General features: G+C 39.8%; 1 protein-coding gene across 5 annotated transcripts in view; it reads left to right on the top strand.

The window, feature by feature from the left end:
- OSBPL3 (oxysterol binding protein like 3) overlaps positions 1 to 23476 on the top strand; it is a 200758-nt gene that overhangs the window by 145536 nt on the left and 31746 nt on the right. For 4 of the 5 annotated variants that reach the window (XM_036877960.2, XM_036877951.2, XM_057504594.1 and 1 more), the window contains 2 exons: positions 13718 to 13848; positions 23022 to 23156. In XM_036877960.2, coding sequence (XP_036733855.2) covers positions 13718 to 13848; positions 23022 to 23156 — 266 coding nt within the window. Of the gene's footprint in view, positions 1 to 13717; positions 13849 to 16852; positions 16961 to 23021; positions 23157 to 23476 lie in introns of all 5 variants that reach the window. The other variant, XM_057504595.1, reaches the window with a different exon arrangement.

The raw sequence follows: 23476 nt of genomic DNA, 5'->3' as shown, positions 1-23476 counted from the left end.
CTTCTTTCTGCTTATCTTTAAAAAAAGTCATACATCTATCATTTTTTTTAAAGGAGAAAATGGGTTTAAAATTGCTAAACGAGAGGGCAGTGCTTGAAATGGGAGGAGGGAAGATATACCCTCTATTTCCTTTTTCTCCTAGCCCTGTGATTTTCATCCTTCACATTATTGATTCTTTCAGTCTCTTTTCTCAGACCCTACAAACCTAACACATGTTGGTTATGAGGAAACAATTTCATGCTCATTACAAATTCCCACCTCAAACTCTTGTCCACATTACTGTTACTCCCATCTGTAAAATGGGAGGAATTACCCGCCCCATCCCTTCAAAGCTCTTCCCACCCCCCCACCCCTCATGTGTTCTCGAATATTCAAGGAGCAGTTGTAATTAGGGCATTGCATTTTATGGGAGGAAATTCCAGTAAAACACCATTGTTTTTTAGTAATATGAACTGTCTTTTTAAAAATGAGAAGCTCATGCCTCCCTGCAGAAGGAAAATACCTGAATGGCATCTCCATTGCACACGCCGCTTCCTCAGCAGGACAGAGGTTGCCATATTAGGCTGATCCATTGATCCCATCCCTCCCCTGCAGAGGGCTCAACCTTGTGAAAGTCTATAATGGGCCTCAGATAGGTGGGTTTTTTTCAGGCTTTGTTGAAGACAGCTGGCTGCAGAGCTGCCACATACCTAGACTAGGTCAGAGTATGTGTTTCCAGAAAGATCCAGGTGCTCTTCCTCAGCAACAGCCTGTGCCCCTTGGACTTACAGACAAAGAATGCCACAGGAGCCTAACAAGCTATGTTTCATTCCTGTGGCTTAAAGTATGCTTGCAGAGACTGAAGGATCTCTGGGAGTTCCTTTTACACAGGCTGTAAATCAGAGCCTGATGAAATAAAGACAGTTCTCAGGTTTGCCCTAAGTCCCGTGACCTTGCATGCCTTCTTACTTCCATACATTCAAACTTGAAGCAGCTTGACCTTTCTTCATGTGTAAGCTTGATTTTGTTGCTGATAGTTCTTATTGTACTCTGACTGTATCACTGATTTACTGACTGTGATTTTGGAACAAGTGAACCAAAGCAGGAATTCCACTGATACTGTAAGATAGTCTTTATTATCTACTTTTTCTGCAGTGTGTTTAATGAATCAAAATTCTCTGTTTTTTTGTAGAAGTTAGAACATATGGTAGACAACCAATATATACCCATCATAGTAGAAAAAGTTCTTATTTATTATAGATTGTATATTTGATTTTTATAGCATATCATTGAAATAATTCTCATTGGTTCATGTGTCTGGCTTTGTGTGTATGTTGACACACATGTAAGCAAACAGAGATGCAAAATGTACTAAAACTTAGAAGTTTTTAAGTAATTTACATTGCACAAATCAGCCATTACATTTCCCAAAATGTATTTCATGGAACACTTTACCCAAAAAATGCTTTAAAAAGCAAAAGAATTCCATGATTAATTATATTTGGAAAACACTGCTGACTGTGGTGCTCTTGTATATACAAAAGAAACAGGAAATATTAAAGACCCTGAGAAGTCCTGAAGAAAAGTCTATTAGCTTTAACTCAGAGATTTTCACTGTTATTTGGGAAACTTTCTTCCTCTTCCCCAATAGCTATTAATACCTTGGAACTAACTTTCCTGAGAAACGTACTACAGGAAACTTGCAAATAATAAACATTTTTGGAGAGCTAACCCTCTCTGTTGACTGAATCAGAAGACAGGCATTCCAGGCCACTTCTGTTACTGACTATGGAATTTTGATTTCATCAGTTAGCTTATCTGGGCTTGAGTTGCCTCTTCTGTTAAATGTCCTAAAGTAATTCTGATTCTCTTGAGTCTCAAATTCTGTAATTAGTTTCTATGATTTATTATTTTGTACTGAGTAGAAGGAATTCATACTGCTGCTCATTGTTACAAGCAGATTTTATGAGTGTTCTATTTTGTAGCAGAAACAGAAATGAGTTGAATATAGAGAGCAGTTTTAGGGTGAGAGAGCAAGAAATAGGGTAAGACCAGAGACAAGGTGCTCCAAATGAAATGTTCTACCTTGGAAAGAAAAAAAAATGAGGTTTCATGATGGTTGTGCTGCCACGTCCTGTAGGTATTTTCAGTGAGGGAAATCCTCATTTATAAATGTAAAGGTTAAAAACAAAACAAAATTACTACATCAAACTAAAAAGCTTCTGCACAGCAAAGGAAACCATCAACAAAACCAGCAATCTGCTGTATGGAAGATATATTTGCAAATAATATACCTGATAAGGGGCTAATATCCAAAAAATATAAAGAACCCATTTAAGTCAACACCAAAATATCCCCAAATAGTCTGATGAAAAAGTGGGCAGAAGTCCTGAATAGACATTTTTCCAAAGACATACAGATGGGAAACAGACACTTGAATAGAGAGAGGGTCAGCATCAATTATCATTAGGAAGTACAAATCAAAACCATAGTGAAATATCACGTCACACCAGTCAGAATGGTTAATATCAACAAGACAAGAAATAAAAAGTTGGTGAGGATGTGGAGAAAAGGGAACCCTTCCTTGTACACTGCTGGTGGGATTGCAAACTGGTGCAGCCACTATGGACGAAAGTATTGGAGGTTTCTCAAAAAACTAAAAATAGAAATCCCGTATGACCCAAGATTCTACTGGGAATTTACCCAAAAACAACAAAATCACTAATTTGAAAATGTACATGCATTTCTACATTTATTGCAATATTATTTACAAAAGCAAATATATGGAAACAACCTTTATGCCATCAACAGATAAATGGATAAAGAAGACGTGGTACATATACACAATAGAATATGTAAGTCCAGGGAGAGGAAATCCTGGGGCAAAATACCTCTAAAAACCGAAATTAGTCAAAGGGAGAAATAAAGTTTAAAACCCATTTATTACTTACAAACTGCAGTCTAGTGCCATCTCTCTCCCCTGCTCAGGAAGAAGCAAGCAAGGAAGCCAGCTCCTCCCCTTAACTTCTCAGGTTCAGACATGCCCTCGGTTGCCCAGGTAATTACCATTGCCATGGAGATGAACTTCTCTCCACCCCTGAGGTTATGCAAAGGCGCCAAAGTCACCTGAGATATTCTGGAAATGCTACAATTTTACCCACGGGCCACCCCTCCAGAAATCTCACCTTACAATCTGCTCAGTTTCCCCTTCTTCTGCAATGGTTCCTGGGTGAGAAAACTGGAGCATTGTGACCAGACTAATGACATAATAGCAACAGCAATAAAATCATGGCAATCCTCAAGCCAGAGGATTCAGCTAGATTCAAAGTCTTAATGCAGATTAAGTCCATAGCTCGTCCATTCCATAGGCAGGCAGTAGCTGAGGGTTCAGAGCAATCATCATGTGGCAGCTGCAGCCAGGGGGCGCATTCAGGCCACAAGGACTGTAGGAGAAAATAACCTTAAGGGCAGTAAGATACACGTTTTAATTATACCAGCATAGGCAAATCTTGTCCATCAGGTAGGATACATGCAAGAGAGTGGTCTTGTGATAAAACAGTGGCAGGAATGGGATCTCATCCTGGTCTAGTATACCAGACTTTCACTCCCCTCCCTGTGGGAGTTACAAATTGGTCAATATACAGGGCTATGGGAGGTACATGCACTGGCCATAAAGATAAAACAAAACTTCCTCGCAAGATGCTCTTACCTCCTGGATGTTTTGGGTACACTACCGTGACCTCTGGTGGCCATTCAGCTTTTACTCCAGGAATACACATGAGACCAGCTTGCAGGCCTTTCCCCAAAGGTGCCAGAAGGGCCAGCCATCACTGGTCCACGTGTTGAAATATCCAGGGCCAGATCCAGTCAACAGGGTCTCCAGGGCTTAATGCACTAGGAGCTGGCAGCAGTATGTTGCTCTGCTGGCCATATCCTGGCTTCAATAACTCTTCTTTGGTTTGGACGTACAATTGTATAGGAGAGGCAGCAAGGTGTGTGAGCATATCCACAGGGCTCAAAGCTCCTTTACGCGGCTTCTCATTCAAATGCCACAGCACTGTCCATAGCCGAACTGACCAACCCCATAGACTACTGGTGTCCGACTTCAGGCCAGATTTCAACAAACTGTTGTACCTCTCTATCATGCCTGTCCCAGTAGGATTATATGGTACATGAAATTCCCACTTTATTCCCAATTGCTGCACCCATTGTTGCAACGCATGTCCAGTAAAGTGGGTGCCTTGATCGCTGTCAATCACCTGTGGCTGGCCATAGGCTACAAAGAGATGCTCCAGGCCCCTCTTGGTGGTTTGCTGATCTGCACCATGTGCAGGAAAAGCAACCAGTAGTACAGTAGCTTTGTCCACACAAGTCATGGCACACTGATATCCTTCTGATATGGGCAGAGGCCCAATATAGTCTATTTGCTACCTGACAAGGAGTGTTGGCCCCCTTACTATTGTCCCATGTTGCTGTTGGACTTGGTGTAAGTCTCTCTTAGAGCACACAAGGTGCTCCTTCCAGGCTCTGCTGACTTCTTCAAAGGTCGATGGCAAGCCTCACTGACAGGCTACAGCCCACATTGTCTTTTGCCCCAAATGCAACAAATGCTGATGTAGCCACTGGGCCACATCAGAGGCAGGCTTTCCTTCTAGCCGGCACACCTGGGCCAATGTGTCTGCTTCATCATTCTCTGGGGATGCCAAAGGCAAATGGCCAGTCACATGATATACAGTGAAAGTCTTAGTTTGACCAGAGGCCCATAAGTCTTGCCATAACTCTTGCCCCCAAAGGGGCCGATGACCAACCATCCAGTTGGCATGATATCATGTCAGTAGCCACAGGGTCAAGCCCTGATAGACAGCCCAGCTGTCAGTACAGACAACTATGGGGGAAGGCTCCTGGGTGATCACGAGCCATACTGCCCATAGCTCATCCCACTGACTGCTCTTCCCCTCTCCATCCTCCATTCATACTGTCTCAGTCTTAGGATGGGAAGCCACAGCCCTCCACTTTGGGGGCTGCCCATGACTGGAGCCATCTGTATACCAAGCGTCTTCAGGTATAGGGGCTTTTCCCTCCTGATAAGGAGTCTCTGCTACCAATGGCTCAAAAGCAAGTTCTTCCTGCTTTCCACTGGTATAGGTCACTGGCCCCAAAAAGCACTGGAGCTCTCCACTTAAGGGGCTAGTAGAGAGGGTGCTGCACTGCTGTAAATATGTGCCCCATTTGGCCAGTGTAGGTGTCTGTGCCAAGCCACTCCATGGCCTTTGGATCCAGTCTCGCATCCACCCCACAATGGGATAGGTGGTTATTACCTTGGTCAGAGCTGTTCCAGCAATGGGCTTCGTAGCCAGCAAGGCGTGATACACAGCAGCCAGTTGCTTCTTTATCAAGGTGTACCAGACCTCTGCTCCTTTCCATAGTTGTGACCAAAATCCAATAGGTTGGCATGTCCGTTCAAGCTGCTGCCAAAGACCCCATCCATAACCATCTTTGGTTACATGAACATCTAGTTCACAGGCCCTTGTTGAGTCCATTCTGTTCAAGGCCTGTATGGCCTTGACTGCCTGCCTGGCAACAGTAAAAGCAGCTGCACATGTCTCATCCCAGTCCCACCTGATGCCCTTTCGTACCAACCGGTATAAGGCCTTCAGAATTTGTGCCAACTGCAGTTGCCCAAAAGACCTAAAAAACTCTTGTAGTACTGCCACAGTGGTAGGGATGGGGAAAGCCTGGACGTTGTCTGTAACGGCTTCAGGAACAACTTTAATTTTACCCAACCAGACAACCCCCAAGAATTTCACAGACAAACCAGGTCCCTGAACCTTGGTGCTGTTCTCTCCGTGCCCTTATTGTTTCAATCTTCCCCAGATCTGCTAAAGTACAAGTAGCCTCACTTACGGGTTGCCGTACGTGGGGGGCAAGAGTATTCACTAGGGACCCAAAGAGAGATGTGGGAGCTGTGTGCAGCACCAGATTTCTCATTCCTATAGTGAACACCACCTCTCATCAGGGTCCTGGGGGTTCGTATTATAGATAATATTTTTCATATCCATTTCCCACAGTACCAGTTAGAGCTCTGAGTAAGTTTTCTAAGGTCCATATTATAGATGATATTTTTCATATCCAATTCTTGCAGTACCTGTTAGAGCTCTGAATAAGTTTTCTAACTACTGGGAAAATATGGTAAATCACCCTGATTAGGCCAAACTATGCTGATGGCAGCTGTCAGCCATTCCAAGAGTGTCTGATTCCCTGAGGTGTGACAGACACTTTGCAACCACTGCTGGAGGGAAGGGTGAGTCGTCAGGGAAGCTATTCTACTCATCTCAATACCCGACATAACAATGCTTTCCACCCGCTTTCCACCCCCATATCCCAGAGACATAAAAGCCATGTAGGCAGAGATTCTGATGGCCTCTGCCTATACTGGATGTTCATGTCCACAAGCTCGTCCTGGGTATGGGGTGGAGCATGGAGTGCTCCACAACCTGGGGAGGAGGCTGCTCCTCCCCCTTAGGAGCCCATGGTTGTTCCGTTTTTATTGTCTTAATTACAGCTGCATGGGCCTTTAAAACAGGAGAAGATGGTATGTCTGGCTGTGGCCTGGGTAGCAGATCTGCCAATGGCCCCACCGCCTCCTGTTCTCCCTCGGGCTCCTCCACCAACAGCTCCTCCTCCACCATTTCTGGGGGTGAGGCACTACTCTTTCCTCCCCGTCCCCCACAGCCTCCTGTAATGTGGCTTTTCCTGCTGTCTCCCCTCTCTCCGCTGCTAAGGAATCTTCTAGGAGCATAACCTGCTTTTTCAGTAACTGTTTCTCTTCTTTAACAGCATCCCATAGGTTATTGCCCAGCTCCTCCGAGTGAGGCTGAAGTGTGTCTTTCTCCCGCCTAAGTCTCTCTCTCTCCTCGCTAACCCTCTTGATAATCCTCTCTTTCTCCTGTATAACCTTTTTCACTATCTTGATGAAAAGAGACCCTACACTGTCAGCTGCTACACTGCCCCCAAGTTCTCCAAGCAGTCTTCCAACTCACAGAGGGCTCATTCTGCAGCTTCTGGTGTTTCCACCATCCCCAGTTCTGGGGAAGGCCTCACCCCTCTAGGAGGTACTTTACCCTAGACCAATTCCCCACTAGGGGTTCCCAAATTGGAAGCCCCATAGCTGAAGGAATAGTAACAGGTGAAGCAGCACCCTCTGCTGCTGCACATCCACTGGGGCCTCCCCACCATCCACAGGAGCAGCCTTCCCAAAGGTTGCACCCATTATGACAGATTTCGGGTTCAGAGGCGTCCTACTGACTTCCACCAGATGTAAGTCTGAGGAGAGGAAATACCGGGGCAAAATACCTCTAAAAACCGAAATCAGTCAAAGAGAGGAAGTTTAAAACCCGTTTATTGCTTACCAACTTCAGTCCAGGGCCGTCTCTCTCCTCTGCTCTGGAAGAAGCAAGCAAGCAAGCAAGCCAGCCCCTCCCCTTAACCTCTCAGGTTCAGACACCCCCTCAGCTGCCCAGGTAATTACCTGTTGACATGGAGATGAATTTCTCTCCACCCCTGAGGATATGCAAATGCACCAAAGCCAGGGGAGATATTCTGGAAATGTTACAATTTTACCCACAGAATATTATTCAGCATATACACAATAGAATATTATTCATCCATGAAAAGAAGAAATCCATTTGCAGCAACATGGGTGGACCTAGAGGGTATTATGTTAAGTGAAATAAGTCAGACAGAGGAAGACAAATACCTTATGATTTCACTTATATGTGAAATCTAAAAAACAAATAAGCAAAACTGAAATAGACTCATAAACACAGAGAACAGACTGGTGGTTGCCATAGCTGGGGCAGGCAGGGAGGTGGGTGAAATAGGTGAGGTTGGAAAATAATTAATGAAAATGTTGGTATCTTGATCTGGGCAATAGTTAAATAAATGTATATATATATATATATGTCAAAATTCATCGAGCTGTATTTTTAAATGTATTTTATACATTTACATATACACAGATACTAAGATCTGTGCATTCTATTGTACATATTACAATAGAAAAAAATTTTTTAAGTAGAACAAAATTAAACTATATTCCATTATTTGGTATTCTTTCTATCCTGAATTATTTTCCCATGTTGAATTTTAATTGTTAAGTGGTCATTTTCTGAACTGTTTTGAGCTTATGGAAGCATTTAATAAAAAGTCAAGTATGTCACAATGATACCACTTTTGTAGATTGAAAGCTAAGAGATACATATGACTTAACGAAAAGCCAGATCATTTAATCAAACATAATTTAGAATTCAGCATACAATTGCAGGGCAACTGTGTTTATGTAACTTATCAGTAAATAAGTAGGACCATTTAATTGAACTGCCTTATGTGTCTAAACTGAAGCATTGTTTGGATAGAATATGGGTTAGAAAGTATTTTACAATCATGGATATCCTGTGAGATTTGAGTTAAAGGAAACAGATTACAGGAACTCAAACTACCACAGATATTTTAGGTATATTAACATTTTAAAGAAAATTGACCAAAAGTTGGTTTTTATTAAAAAGCGAGAAAGAAAAATAGCGATTCCTGCTGTGGATTGGGTGCTATATGATACTGTGTTTTCTCACTCTTTTCTTAAAGCACTCGAGATGTGGGTATTATCCACATATATACAAATGTGGAAATGAAGGGTTTGTCTAAAATCTAAACAGCAACTAAATGATAGAGGTAGGATTTCAGTTCACATTTGCCTTATTACAAAATGTCTTTCCCTTATACCGCACTGCCTTGGTAGAGGTGGTGTCTGTGAATTCCTAACTGTCTTCCTCAAGACCTTATTCTTTTGTGATACTGAGAAACTGTTAGAGAAGGAGCATATTGAACAGTAGAGCTCAGATGGGGTACAGGTGTCCTTCAGTACCACCTATCTAAACATGCTGTCTGTGTTGTTACCATTTAACTCGATAAAACAGCATGGAAGCCTGTAGAAATGCGAAAGGTAGTGACCATCAAGAGTCAATTGTATGATGCTTATGGTGTTCCATTCCGTCAAAAGCTCAACCTGTGACCCCCTTTATTCGGACAGTGAAGGGGTCTGAAAAAGGCTAACGACAGTCTGGGGAAGCACATGAGTAAACAGGCATGCCATAATTGAACACCCCCATGAAAGTGGAGGCAGTTCTGTTTGCCAGTGGGGAGACACTGAGGGAAAAGTTGACTAAGGAACAGGAAGGATTTTCTTACCTCCGGAAGAGTCTAAAGACAGAGTGGACCACTTTAGGAAAAAGTAAATGCTCTTGAGAAGCATGGGCCCTGAGATCCTTTGGCCAGGAAATTTGAAGATGGAGAGGAGTTGGTTGTTCTATGTGGTTGCTGGCCTTAGCCATCTTTAGGGTTTTTTTTTTTGTTTTTTGTAACTGAGCATGGAAGACTTTCTGTGTGGTTTTGTTTATTATCAGATATCCACAGATGTGATATTTGGTTTTTTTATTTTTTTAAAGCTTTTTCTTTTTCTCTACCATCATTTTAGAAATTATAGTGAAAACACTTATGTCACAGAGAATATTCCTGACCTCTGAGATCCTGTGTCTTTAACAATTAGTACAAGTATTATCTTCCACGACCAGCCTATAATCGTTACTCTGTGTATAACTATTTTGTTTTATTAAGGTATCATTGATATACAATTTTATGAAGGTTTCACATGAGCAACATTGTGGTTACAACATTCACCCATATTATCAAGTCCCCCCCTCCACACCCCATTCCAGTCACTATCCATCAGCGTAGTAAGATGCTATAGAGTCATTACTTGTCTTCTTTCTGCTAAACTGCCTTCCCCATGCCCCCCGCTACATTATGTGTACCAATTATAAAGCCCCTTAATCCCCTTCTCCCTCCCTCCCCAGTCACCCTCCCCAGCCCCTTCCCTTTGATAACCACTAGTGCCTTCTTGGAGTCTGTGAGTCTGCTGCTGTTTTGTTTCTTCAATTTTGCTTCATTGTTATTCTCCACAAATGACTGAAATCATTTGCTACTTGTCTTTCTCTACCTGGCTTATTTCACTGAGCATAATACCCTTTAGCTCCCTCCATATTGTTGCAAATGGTAGGATTTGTTTTCTTCTTATGGCTGAATAATATTCCATTGTGTATATGTACCACATCTTCTTTATCCATTCATCTGCTGATGGACACTTAGGTTACTTCCATATCTTGGCTGTTGTAAATAGCACTGTGATAAACATAGGGGTGCATATGTCTTTTTGACTCAGGGATCTTGTTTTCTTTGGGTAAATTCCTAAAAGTGGAATTCCTGGGTCAAATGGTATTTCTATTTTTAGTTTTTCCACAATGGTTGAACTAATTTACATTCCCATCAGCTGTGTAGGAGGGTTCCCCTTTCTCAGCATCCTAACCAGCATTTGTTGTTGTTTGTCTTTTGGATGTTGGCCATCCTAACTGGTATGAGGTGATATCTCATTGTGGTTTTAATTTGTATTTCTCTGATAATTTGTGATGTGGAGCTGTGTATAACTATTTTTAATGTCCTTTAATTGGGCCTAAACAGTCATTTAAGAAATATAGTGTGTAGAAATTTAAGGGACTTCTGAGTCCCCCTGTAAGGTGGTTTGAAAAGTACTTTTTTACCTTAAAAAATTAAATATAATGACTGTATGAGTTTCTTTCTCCTTATTTTATGTCTACCACAGTCTTGTCAGCTATACATTTGAACCAAATAATGTATATTCTTCCAATTGAGAATTTTTAATAAGAATTTTCTAGTTTGGTTGAATGCCTTGTTTTACTGCAGGCCATCTGAAAGCCAGAGAAATTGATTTGGTATAGTGGCAGCCAGCTGAGTACCACATTTATTCAATTTAAAGTAGTAAACATGACAGTGAAAAACAATTTTTTTTGTAACTATGTGTGGTGACAGATGTTAACTAGACTTATTGTGGTATCACATGGCAGTGTACACAAATATTAAATCATTATGTTATACACCTGAAACGAATACAATATTAATATCATTTATACCTCAATTTAAAAAAATGAGTTGTAATAATAAACTAAGGAAATTTTAAACACACACACACACAATGTGAGTAAATATTCCCACAGCGACTCAGATGGGCGTACGTATAGGTGCAGTTGGAAAGGTAGAGTGGGGTATCTATCTAATAATAGAGCAGAAAGTTCAGTGAGTTAACTGTGGGGATTGTTGCTCCACAGCTGAGGCTGCTTTAGTTCTCATCAATAGATTCTGGTCCATCTCTAATTCTTAAGAGCCTCTGCCTTGCATGCAATATTTTATAAGCATTGTCCTGGCAAGACACTAAAATACCTCTGAAAACTGCTGCGCATATTTCTCTTGAAATATGACTGAAAGCAGTCACCACCACTTTCATCCTCATGTGTCTTTTTCGTCACCATCACTATTATTACTGCAGTAATATTATATGCCATGCATTAGGTTAAGTGCTTTGCCTGCATTATCTTAATTTTATCCCCATAATGATCTTATAAAGTAGATGTTACTATTATCCCCATTTACAAATGAGGAAACTGGAGTTCAGGTCATCATATACTTACCCAAAGTCATGCAGTGAGTCAGCGATGGAGCTGGGAAGAATCCAGGGCTGGTTTGGAGCAGACACTCTTAGTCACTCTGTTGTGCTGCTCATTATTTTACTCAATTGAGGCATTTAAATCAAAGTACGTTTGATTTAAAGCTAAGTATGTTTCATAGACATTGTTAGAACATTTTTGTACCTGTGGAACTTTGACGCCTGCCTTCTGTCGACAGAAACAACATGAGTTGTGTGTGTTTATGTTTTTAAACAAATTGCTTATTTGTATCGTGACTTGTGGAGATGTTCTAAATCCATCACTAAATGCTACAACTTCAGACAAGTTCAGCAACAACCTGTATTAAACAAGTTCATTTGTTCTTTGTGGCTGTGAAATGAGGAGGAAAGTCAGTAATGCATATTAGGTTATGTGATGCTGAATAGGCCACTCTTGAATAACAAAACCTCTAAAAAGGTGTAATCCCTTGGTATCCACTAATATGCTAGGCCACTTGAGAAGTATGTCTCCATCTCTTCCTTCTTCCCACCCTTTAAGACAAAATATGATAAAAGAGATTGGAAAGATAATACTCAAATGTGATATCCATGATCATTAATTTAGATGGCAGTTTCCTCAACTCTAGGAGATAATATATGAGTTGATGAATTTTTTGTTAATGATTTTTAAAACCTCAGTTCAGCATCTGAGCACCTAAGAGTGCTACGCTGTCACTGTACCAGAGTGCTCACTGAAGTGAACAGAGTAGCTGAATGCTAAGTTCAGAGGAGGAGAATTCAGGATCAAGCAGCTAGAAGACTAGTAAGGAGGAGGGTAGGTACTCATCATTTTGAAATAATTTCAAACTTACAGGCAAGTTGCAAGAATAATAAAATGAACTCTCATATATACCTTACCCAAATTCATCATTTTAAATATTTTGCCGTATTTATTTTATCTTTTTCTTTCCACACACACATGTACTTGGGTGTACATGCTATTGCTTTCACATTTATTTTTCCTAATGTTTATTCATGTGAGAGGCAGAGTCATACATCATGTTTTGTTTTATGACTTGTAGTGTAGTATGTATTTGCTAAGGTTAGGATATTCTGTTACTTAACCACAGTTCAGTTATGAAATTCAAGAAATTTAGCCTTGAAACAGTACTTCATCTATTCTACCTTCTGGGTATTCAAATGTTGTGAAGTATCCCAATAATGCTCTTTAATAGCACTTTTCTCTTTAGTACAGGACCTAGTCCACGGCCACATCCTGCATTTAGTTGTCATGTCTCCTTAGTCTCCTTTAATTGGGAACAGTTCCTCAGCCTGGCTTTCTCTTTGATGAAGCTGACCCTTTTGAAGATTACAGGACAATTAAAAAAAATAAGATGGTCCTCATTTTGGGGTTGTCTGTTGTTTCTTCATTGTCAGATTCAGACGGTGTTTCCCTAGCCAGAGTACAACAAAAACAATGGTGTGTCGTTTTCAGGTTATCAGACCTAGAGGCATACAGAGTCCATCCGACACTCACGGGTGATTAATTTTGGCCACCTGGGTGAAGGTGGTGTCTGGTTTCTCCACCGCGTTGTTACCATTTTCCCTCTGACAACCAGTAAGCTTTGTTTTCAAACGTTTCCAGTCTTTGGGGGATACAAACAAAACTAAATCTTGATCATTGAAATTCAGAAGTGTAGTCATTTCAAGTGTTAGAATGTCTTGATGATAAGTCATAAAATCATGAGATTTTATAGTGCATATTGGCTTTGGAATTGACTAATATATGTGATTTTTACATCTTCAATTGACTTTATTTTTAGAGCAGTTTTAGGTTCACAGCAAAATTGAGCAGAAAGTATAGAAAATTCCCTTATACTCGCCCCCACCCACCTCCACACACACTTACACACAACCTTCCTCACAGTTAAAATCCCAAAAGTCCATTTTTATCACTCATAGTTCACAGTTCACAATGGGGTCACTCTTGGTGTTGTACATTCCAGGTGTGTTTTTTTAAAGTCAATTTAGAGTGTACATTTTCTGTACTCAAAATATTAAGGGCTGTTACTTTTCTAAGTTCTTTTATAAGAAATCTCTCTCTCTGTGTCTTGTTCTTAATTATGCCTCTTCCTGTATTCCTTTTTGTAACGATTATATTTTTTATAGTTTACTTCACTTTAAGGTCAGCTTTTAATACCATATCAACGGAGAGAGAGAAACTGAAGCAGCTGATGGAGCAGGATGTCCCCTCCTCCCCCTCTGCCCAGGTCATTGGTCTGAAGCTCGCCCTGCCATCTGTAAGTCACATGTCTGTGTCACAGAGATGCCTGACAGTGTGTCCAGGCTCATGAATTTTTCATATTTTCAACATCCATGGTTACATTAAAAATTAATGATTTCCATGGTTGTGCTGAAAATTCATGAGAAAACCAAGCAAATTAACCAAATCATATTCTAAACTTTCATCAGATCTACTTCCTCTGAACGACAAAACTGAGGCTACCCCAAATCTTAACAGCTAGTATTTTATTGAGCATTAGATACTTTGTTTGGTCTCTTCCTATTTTATCTTGAGTTCTCTGTTTCTGTAAATCTTTTGTTGTGTGTCTGTTTGTGTCTTACAGGTGTTTGTTAAAGCTTACAAAATCTGACAGTTTGGAGATTTCTGTGTATAAAACTTAACAAGATTAGATTGACTTTCTAAATGACAGGTAGCAGAGTAAAATTTTGAATTCACATCCTTATCTTCCCTGCTGTACAGCCCTGATCCTAGTTACTACTCTTTGAAAGACTTGAAAGTTATTTTATTTTATTTGATAGTGCAAAACACTCAGTTTTTTTCCCCCCATGGGCACAAAGAAATGAGTTATAATCATTATTTCTTCAGAACAACAGAGAAATCACTGTCAAGCCTCCAGTGTTTTTCAGTAAGATGTTCTGTCATTCCCTCTCTCATTTTTTTTTATTGATTCCAGTTGGTCTCCATTTGAAATGCAGTGTCTGTCCTAGAACTCTGTTTTGAATAGCAGATGTTGTTTGGTTCCTTATTCTGTATCTGTTGAAAAGGTGGAGAACTTTTAAAATAACTTACTTATTTGCTCCTATTTTTTGCTTGTCCTTTGTAATTCCTGCTATAAAAAGAGAGAGTGTGCTCATGTGTGAAATTGCCATCTGAAGCAATACTGAACTTTCTGTTGAGGGTCAGGTGGGGGAGAGAGATGTTAGGGTCTTGTTTGCAGAAGCCAGTTCAGGCTTTGAGAAAATTAGAAAATATTGATTCATGTTTTCTATTCATCATGTTACTGAGAAAAAAAAAGTAATGCTCTTCATGTAATATTAATGGCAAATACATTACTAGTAGTATATATTGTTATTGGAAAATACTTAATGAATATTCACTCTCTTGTTTCCAAATGTGTTATCTTTGAAAAACATTTTGAAATAACAGTCTTAACTCCATATACAGAGTCTTAATGTCTCTGCCTTGAGGAGCTCAGGTTCTCTCAGGTCAGAAAAGAAATACCCCCTTTTGGATCGTAGTGGACCATCAGTTGTACACTGGTTACTACTTTGGTTTGAGAGAAGCAAGGTGGTTGGTGTTTTTTTAAGTTCATTTTGTAGTGGTAAAAGCATTTCTTATTGTTCCCAGTAGGCTGGCTTTTAGTGCCTCTAGAAGGTGCCTCTGTTGGGCTCCCCCAAGTCCCTTTTATTCTGGGCTCCCTCTCTCCTGCCCTCCTCCCATGGAGGTCTGGCCTCATGTTGTTAATCTGTTCCTCTGGTAGAGGCCATTGAGACCCATTTGGCCAAGGAACACTAGGCCAGAGTTCTTACCTTCACTAAGGAATTCACTCTCATCCATGTTCAGGGTTTTGGAAACTCAACATAAAACAGAATGATCCTTTCATTCCTTTTTGGCTTAGATTCCTGATTAAACTGAAGACTTTTTGTAAAAATAAAACTTTTAGAGTTATCTCAGGGCTATCAGCATAGATATGTATTTACCTTTTTTTCTGTCTGTGGCTTACAAAGGAAGGAGAAGTTACAAAAATAACACATTTTTCAGGCCATATTAAGAGTCTAGCCACTGGTATAGATTCTAGCCACTTAAGCTAAGATACCAGCAAAATATTGGCCAGAATAAAGTGATTGCTCATCACTTTATTCTACTTTGCAAGAGATTGATACATGTAGTTGTGTGAATTAAGAAACATTTGTTCAGTATTTCCTAAATGATGCTGGAGAATTTCTAAATAACCCATTCCTTGCATGGATACTAAAAAGTAAAGCCAAAATCCTTGTTTGAATTCTAGGCACTGGAATAGACAGTGCTACATCCCTCTGTGCTCTCAGCAGATAGACCCTGTGGGCCCTAATAGATGAGAAAGGTTCTGATCTTCCTGGAAGAGAGTCAGGAAGACAGACAGACAGACAGGATGAATATGTTCGAAAGCACCTGGGGAGCTGATCTGGGAGGGTCTAGGGGGACAGTCAGGGACTGTTCCTTTCCAAAGATGGATCATTTGGAGAACAGTTGGTCATGGAGCACAAAGGATGTCAGCATGAAGGAAACATCTTTCTTTACCTTCAAGCCCATTCATTCCTACTTGGGAGGTTGGGATAGGGAATCAGACCTGCCCAGGGAGAAATAAAAGAGGTCTGGTGTGGGTTTACATGTGCTCACATCTCATATACCCCCCAGCCCCAGGACCCTGGTTCTTAGCCTTTATCCAGGTAAGTAAAAGTTAGTTATAATAATAATTATTATTGCTATTAAGACATTATTTAAATAAAATGTCTTAGTCATGAAGAATGAATAAAACAATTGGAAAATAATGAAATTAATCCCACAAAATCCTACTTTCCAGTACACTTTCTAAGATCCAGTTTAACTAGTGTGAAAATTAAACAACATTAAAATACGTCCAACCACAAAGGGTGGGACCAGCCTCACCTTTGAAGATGAGAGGACCTTGGGATCAGTAGGGAGGGATCTGGCCTCTCTGGGGATGAGGAGGGGCCAGGAAACCCTTAGTTGTAACCAGAACTGACATGTTTGTGATTTCCTTCTCCACCAAAAGGAGAGCTTTACTAACCCCTCCTTCCATTGCTGGGAATGTGGCCAGGGAGGGGCCACTACTTGCAGAGTAATATCCTTTCCCCTCTTGGCATCTCAGAGCCCATGTCCCATTGGATGGCATTCAAGCAAAAGCCCAGGAAATGCCCCCTTGGGCGCCCTCACTACTGTGCTTTTCTGAAACATTCATTTATTAACAGAGCCCCACTATTTTTAACATGTTCCAGACCCTAGCACAAAACACAGATCTTAAAGAACGTTTATGCAGAATCCATGCTGCATCTCTGCTCCTCGACCCCCCTGCAGCTGCCAAGTTGGGTGACAGTCTAGCAGAGGTGGGTAAGGCTTCTTGTCTGGTAATGTGTCTGCGACCACCACCCCTCACATGATGCCCTCTGTCCAGCCACTCTGTTTCCCTGTTTTCCCCTTGTAAGTGGTGTTCCCACAACTGCCATGGAGGCTGGGAGTCATGCAGTCTGATGTTTTTCTTGAGTATGCTGCTAACTACATTTAAAAACTGCTTTTCCCCCCAGAACTCTTTGTCCCTTTGAATTTCTTTACCCATTTTCCTCTTAAGTATCATCCTTTTCACTAGGTATTACTGGAGTGGGAACTGCAGAAAGACAAACATTTTCTCCTGTCACTCTGAAGAGCCCTGCCTTTCTCTGACCTATAGCATCCAAGCTACCTGCCAGCGTCCTTTGTGCCCTCTGTGAGAGCCACTCTCCCTTTTGTTCCCTACTCCTTTTCCTGTGTTTTTTTTTTTCTTTTAAAAAGCATAGCTGAACCCTCTGAGGGAAAAAAATACTGTGTTACAATTAAAGTGTCTCAGTTAATAATATGTTAAAAATGTCTTTTCTCAAGACTTGGGCTGTTAATTCAAAATATTCTTTGAATGTGCTTAAACTGAGAAATTTCAGAAAAATATAAGTGGAGTACTTGCAAAATTAGTAGAAAAAAGTAGTGAAGGTTAAAACTGGCTTTAGATATCTCTTATGGTTATATGCTTGCCACAGCTGTATTAAGTTTTTCATTAACAAATGTCTTAGGCATAGTACATTTAAAATAAAAATAAGGAAGGTAATAGAGAAGAAGGTATGTGTGTAAATTTGTTAGAGGAGTTCCTAATGTTTAATCTTACCCTATCTTTGTCTTCTCCTGTCCTCAAAGAAAACAAAACCCTTGCACAGTATCTTCACTTCCTGGGAAGCTGTGTGTCAGGTGATGAGAGTACGAGAGACTGAAAGCAGTCAGTGCACAGCCTGTGAGGCCCCGGCATCTGCAGCCGTTTGAATTAGAGGTGCTGCCACATGCTGACGGGGGCCCTGTCTTCTGATGAGGGAGATGTGCTCTCTGCAGTGGCTGCAGGCCTCTTAGTACTTCTGAGACATATGTCAGTGGTTGACTATGACACTCCCCTTCACACTCACCCCCAACAAGAGATCTTTTCAGTCGTTTTAGCCCACACTGGAACTGGGTTACTTGCAGGATTGACAACCTAACTAGGACCTGTGATGACCTCCATTTTAGGCTTGGGCAAGGAAATATGCTCACAGATGGACTCTCTAAAATCTGCACGTTTGCTAAAGCAGGACCCAGTCTGCATGACTGGCCATCACTGAGGATTGTCTACTGCCAAACTCCGTCACATTCTGGAGGGCTTCCTGCCTGTTTCCAGGCAGTACTTACCTTTTAAGTGGCATTATTGCCTAATTACATGTTGATCCTTCATTTATGGTTTTATGAATTTAAGTTCAGTGTGTATACTTGGGGCTATTTGTGTTCTAGAAAGGAAACCAAAATCACAAGTCTTTTAAAATGCATGTTTTTAAACTGATCTCACAGATAATGTACCTGAAGCTTAAATGCTGTAAATTGTCCTTGAGGAGAAGCGATAACATCCTTCAAACTCACACCTTCCAAGACAGCCTTCTGGAGTCTTGAATTGATGATGCAGGTGTCTCACTGATCTAGTTCCTCTATCTGTGATCTTCTGTTTTCCATGTTTTATCCTGCTTTTCACTGAGTGACTCAGGCTGACTTTCCAAGTACGGGAAGAGCCATTGTTGTCTTCAGGAAATAAGAGAGTGAGTGGAAATAGTTGCTCCAGATCCTGAAAACTTGACTACAGTTTATTTTTCTTAGGGAGCACACAGGCACCTCAGACCCTGTGTCAGGGATTGGCAGCTCCTGTGGGGGGCACAGCCCAGTGCCCTGGTTCTAGGACCTCACTTTCTTTGCTTACCTTCTGTTACCTTTTAGTTGTACACATTTCCCACCTTTGGAGTTGGACTTGGCTGCTTGGATTCTTAAATATCCCCTCTCCCATAAGGAATTACTCCTGCATGCTATCAAGTCCTCCTGCTTTATATTTCTGATTATGAACATTTAATATTACCAGCTTATTAGTTCTTATATTATTTTAAATTCCAAATGAAAGGCTAAGTCACTTTGAGGGATAACATGCTACTAAATTTGAAGTCCACTTAAGAGACTAAATAGGCAAGAACTTAACAGAAAAGTCTGAAGAAGAAGAAGAAGAAGAAGAAGAAGGGAACTTAATTCTTTCAATTGCCTGTCTGATAGCTATATTCCATATGCATTTGAATGCATTTGCTCACAAAATTCTAACCACAATTCTGTGAGGTAGGTGATTGTAGTTTCATATTAGAGGCAAGGAAACTAAAGCCCAGAGACATTAAATAGCTCCCCACCAGGGCACACAGCTGGTAAAAGACAGTTATAGGATTTAAATCCATATCTAATGAGTCCAAAGCATGTATTTTCTCAGTGCTAATAGTGAGGGAAAGACATGCCAAGCCAGAAAATATAAGAGAGAAGCTCTGGTTGTGCATATATGGCGGTGATAGTGTGAGAATGAGACAGAATAACTATCCTAGGCGTAAACACCATTTTATATATAAAATAAATAAATATATGAATGAAGAGTCTCAAAAGGCAATGGGAAAGGGATGGATTATTCAGTAAATAAAGTTGGCATATCTCAAAAGCAATTTGGGGAGCAGTTTAAATCTTTCCATTGCACACTAAATTGAATCACTAGTGAATTAAAGTTAAATACAGAAACACAAACTGCAAAATATTGATTTAAATAGTAATCAAATGGCTAGAGTAGAGCCGACTTCCTAAATTTGGAAGGAATAGAAAAAATTACAAAAGAATGTTGACAAGATTTGACTTTTTTTTGAAAAAAAATGGTATGTATGAAAAAATGATGCAAATAGACTAGAAAAAAATTTTCAGTGAAAACGATAGACTTAGATAATGTTAAATAGGCAATAATGTCTTTAATATGTAAATAATTAATAAGTAATAGCAAGCAACTTAAGACCACAACAGATAAATGGAAAAAAGGACACAATTCACCAAAAAAATCAAATGCAGATTTTATTCTTCTACTTTCCATTTTTTAATACTTGTAAATTCATAAAACTGTGCAAAGAAATGCTGAGGGAGGACCCATGCTCCTTGGCCTACCCTCCCCCGACACATATTAATGCCTCTATAGCTCATTTTTTAGAAAGGCAAAAATGTTCATCCTAATTGTTAAAGAAGAAATTAAAATTAAGACAAATTAGCACACATTTTTTCTAAATTGTAGTATTCCATGCCCTTAAAGATGCAGAGAAAGCAGAGGTTCTCTTATTTGTTCCTGTAATTAGGTATATATCTATTTTGCCTTAAACATTTTTAATAATTATACTTCTGAGAACTGATTCTAAGAAATAGTGAGATGCAAGCAATGATACATTTACAAACATGTTCACCATCTTTACATATTTGGAAAGACCCTTAATCTCCAGTAAATGAAATGGTTATTCTATGGTTATTCCAATAAATGAAATGGTTATTATATATAATAAAATATTGTCTACCAAATAAAGCTCATTGTCTCAAAAAACTTAACAGCCTAGGGAAATGTTCACAGAATAATGTTAAATGAAAGAACAGACAATATAAATACTATGTATGGGGTGATCTCAGTTTTTCAAACTTAAAAAAATATACATATTTTTATTATGAATATTAAGTATTTTAATATAATGTTTTACATTATTTTAATATAGTTTTAATTTTAACATAAAATATTTTAAGGTAAAATATACCAACAGGTTAATAAGGGCCACAGCTGGGTGATCGAGACTTTTAATGTAACTTAATTACATTTTTCTGTATTTTCTAATTTGAACACATATTACTTTCATCTTCAGAACAAATGTTATTCAAAAAATCATGATACAGTGTTGTTTGGGGGAAGTTTATATATTTATATATACATATACACACATATATTATTACAATTATTTCAAAACAAAAAGAAAAACTATGTATAAAAAGAATGGGAGAAAAATGTCAAAATGCTTATAGACGTTCTTTTAGTGTCATAGGATTATGAGTTTTCCCAACCTTTGCTTTTCTGTTTATCTTTTTTCAATGTAAAAAATAAATAAACAACCACTCAGATCTTAAAAATTTGTGGGAAAATTACTGAATTGAACTGACTAGGTTGATGTTTTAATAAATGAGGTCCTACGTGTATAAGATGCTGTGCTGGGTGCTTGTGGCTACTGTAGTCTGGTTGAATTTTCAGTGGGTATTAATAAGTTTCTGAGAGAGTGGAACACTGGAAGGGGCTAGGGCTAGGTGTGTTATTTTCATTGCTGATCAGCTAAGAAAACCTCTGGCCCATTGGTCTAGGAGGAGGAAGATTACAAGAGTGTGTAATAAATTAATGAGTAGAATAAGTAAATAAATCATTAGAGTCTTATGTGGCATTGACACACCAAAGATGCAGGACAATTCTGTTGTTTCACTGCACATTAAAGGAGCTCAGTTATTCACCATGGCGTCTGCTCTTTTGAGAAAAGAGACCTTTCCCTTGAAGGGGACAGCTGTGATACTTACAGATCCTAAAGTGATCTCTGTTAGGGCAGAGAAGCAGCCTGCTTTTCAGGAGGCTGTATGAATATTAAAATGAGTAGGCTCTTTCAACAAATATCTTGGCTATTTTGTGTAGGAAGAATCCAAAAGGAAGGGATACACATTTAAATATGCTCCTGAAGTCAACACTTTGTAAAGGGACCACTAATTACTAATTATTGAAATATGTTGTGGCCCTCCTGTTTTAGCATCCCCATCTCAGGTATAATTTGTTTATGAGACTGAGGAGTATGTCCTAAACTTAGAAACTTCTTGGAAAGTCATAATCTGCCTTAACTTTTATTACCCCAGTTATTCAGGATACATTTATCAGACACATAATGATACAGAAGCAGGTCCTTTGTCAGCCCAGTGAGAAATGTGAAATGTCAGGAAGTTCAGGGCAACAATCTTTTCTGATTGAAAGAGATCGAATCATCTTGTCCTGAAACTCATTTCTCAAGGTGTGTCCAGGTGTCATCTTCTTCTGGGAAGCCCTCCCCAAACCAAGGCCCTCTAAGAGAATCAGTCTCACCTTCCTTTCCACTTCCATAGCCCTTCCTATTCCACAGTCGTGGTCTTGAATGTTGGGTACATTGTCTGCCCCACTCATTCAGACCAGAACTTGTCTTATTCATTGTTGCATCCCTTCACGGCCAGCACAAGGCAGTTGCTCGGTTTGTTGAGTTGAATTGTATTTTTACCTTCATGTTACATAGGAAGCACATGCCAAAGTATTTAGGTCCTTCCCAAAGGAAAAGTCTCGACCTAGTGAAGTAGGGAATGGCAGGCCCATACAAGATGAGAAAATCGTGATACTCCATTGTGTTGTTTGTAGAGAGGCATAGAAAGGGGACTCTACTGCAGTCTTTGTGGTTGGCGAGAGAGAGGGACAAAGAGAATTTATCTCATTCATCCATGAATAATGAATGATCTGCCACCAGGGGCACTTCTGGACGACAACACACTATTTGTCAAGGGACACCTCAAAAGCAGCACATTGGCAGCGTGGGGACAGAAAAAAGCTGTGTTGCTCTGAATCAGCCATGCAAAGACATGCATTCATTACAATTCAGAGAGAATTTTAGGATGAAAAGAAACATCCTGCAGTGGTAGAGAATAAGAGGATATGATTCAGAGAGGGTTGGATTTTTTTCCCTCTTAAATGTAACAAAGACTGACCTGGACAGTCTTATTTTGCTCTGAGATGTGTTGCTTGTGCCTGAGCAGTGTTAGTGCTGGCAAGTGAGGTGCCCTTGTTGGGGAGACCTGCATTTTTCATTTCGCTTTGTGTGAAGTTTGCTTCTATTCAACTTTGTTGCTGACCACTGCTTTGAGCACTTGTTTGCATGGGCCTGTGACCTTGTGTATTGTGCAAAGAAATCAGTTGTTTACTTTGCTTCTCTTGAGACTCTTTCTAAATATGTGCATCTTTGTTTTTGTGTTTTTAAATAGGAAAACTCCAGAGATGACAACCGAGCTCTGGTGCATCAGCTTTCCAATGAAAGTAGACTTTCCATCACTGACTCCCTTTCAGAGTTCTTTGATGCACAAGAAGTTCTGTTATCGCCAAGCTCTTCAGAAAATGAGGTTTGAGCACTGTTTTCAGTTAGGTGCCTCAAAATCTCTTTTGTTGCTTTACCCCTTCAGTAAATACCTATATATACAAACACTAATTTCAACAGTCCCTTTCTACCCTTACATTATAAGGATCATCTTATAACTTATACACCAAAGAGCAAAAGAACTTAGGGGGGGATGCAAAAGTAAAAGGTGTTAAGCACTTCCTCATTTCTGTTATTACTTAATTTTTAATACCTCTTTTCAATTATGGGTTAATGATTTGACTATTAACTATTTGATAATGTAATATTTCTATTACAGTGCCAGAAAACAGTCTCTTGAATATT

This window comes from Manis pentadactyla, chromosome 7 (genome assembly GCF_030020395.1).
Source record: "Manis pentadactyla isolate mManPen7 chromosome 7, mManPen7.hap1, whole genome shotgun sequence".
Taxonomy (NCBI): Eukaryota; Metazoa; Chordata; class Mammalia; order Pholidota; family Manidae; genus Manis; species Manis pentadactyla.
The sequence above is the reverse complement of the archived record's forward strand: the minus strand, read 5'-3'. Positions and strand labels throughout refer to the sequence as shown.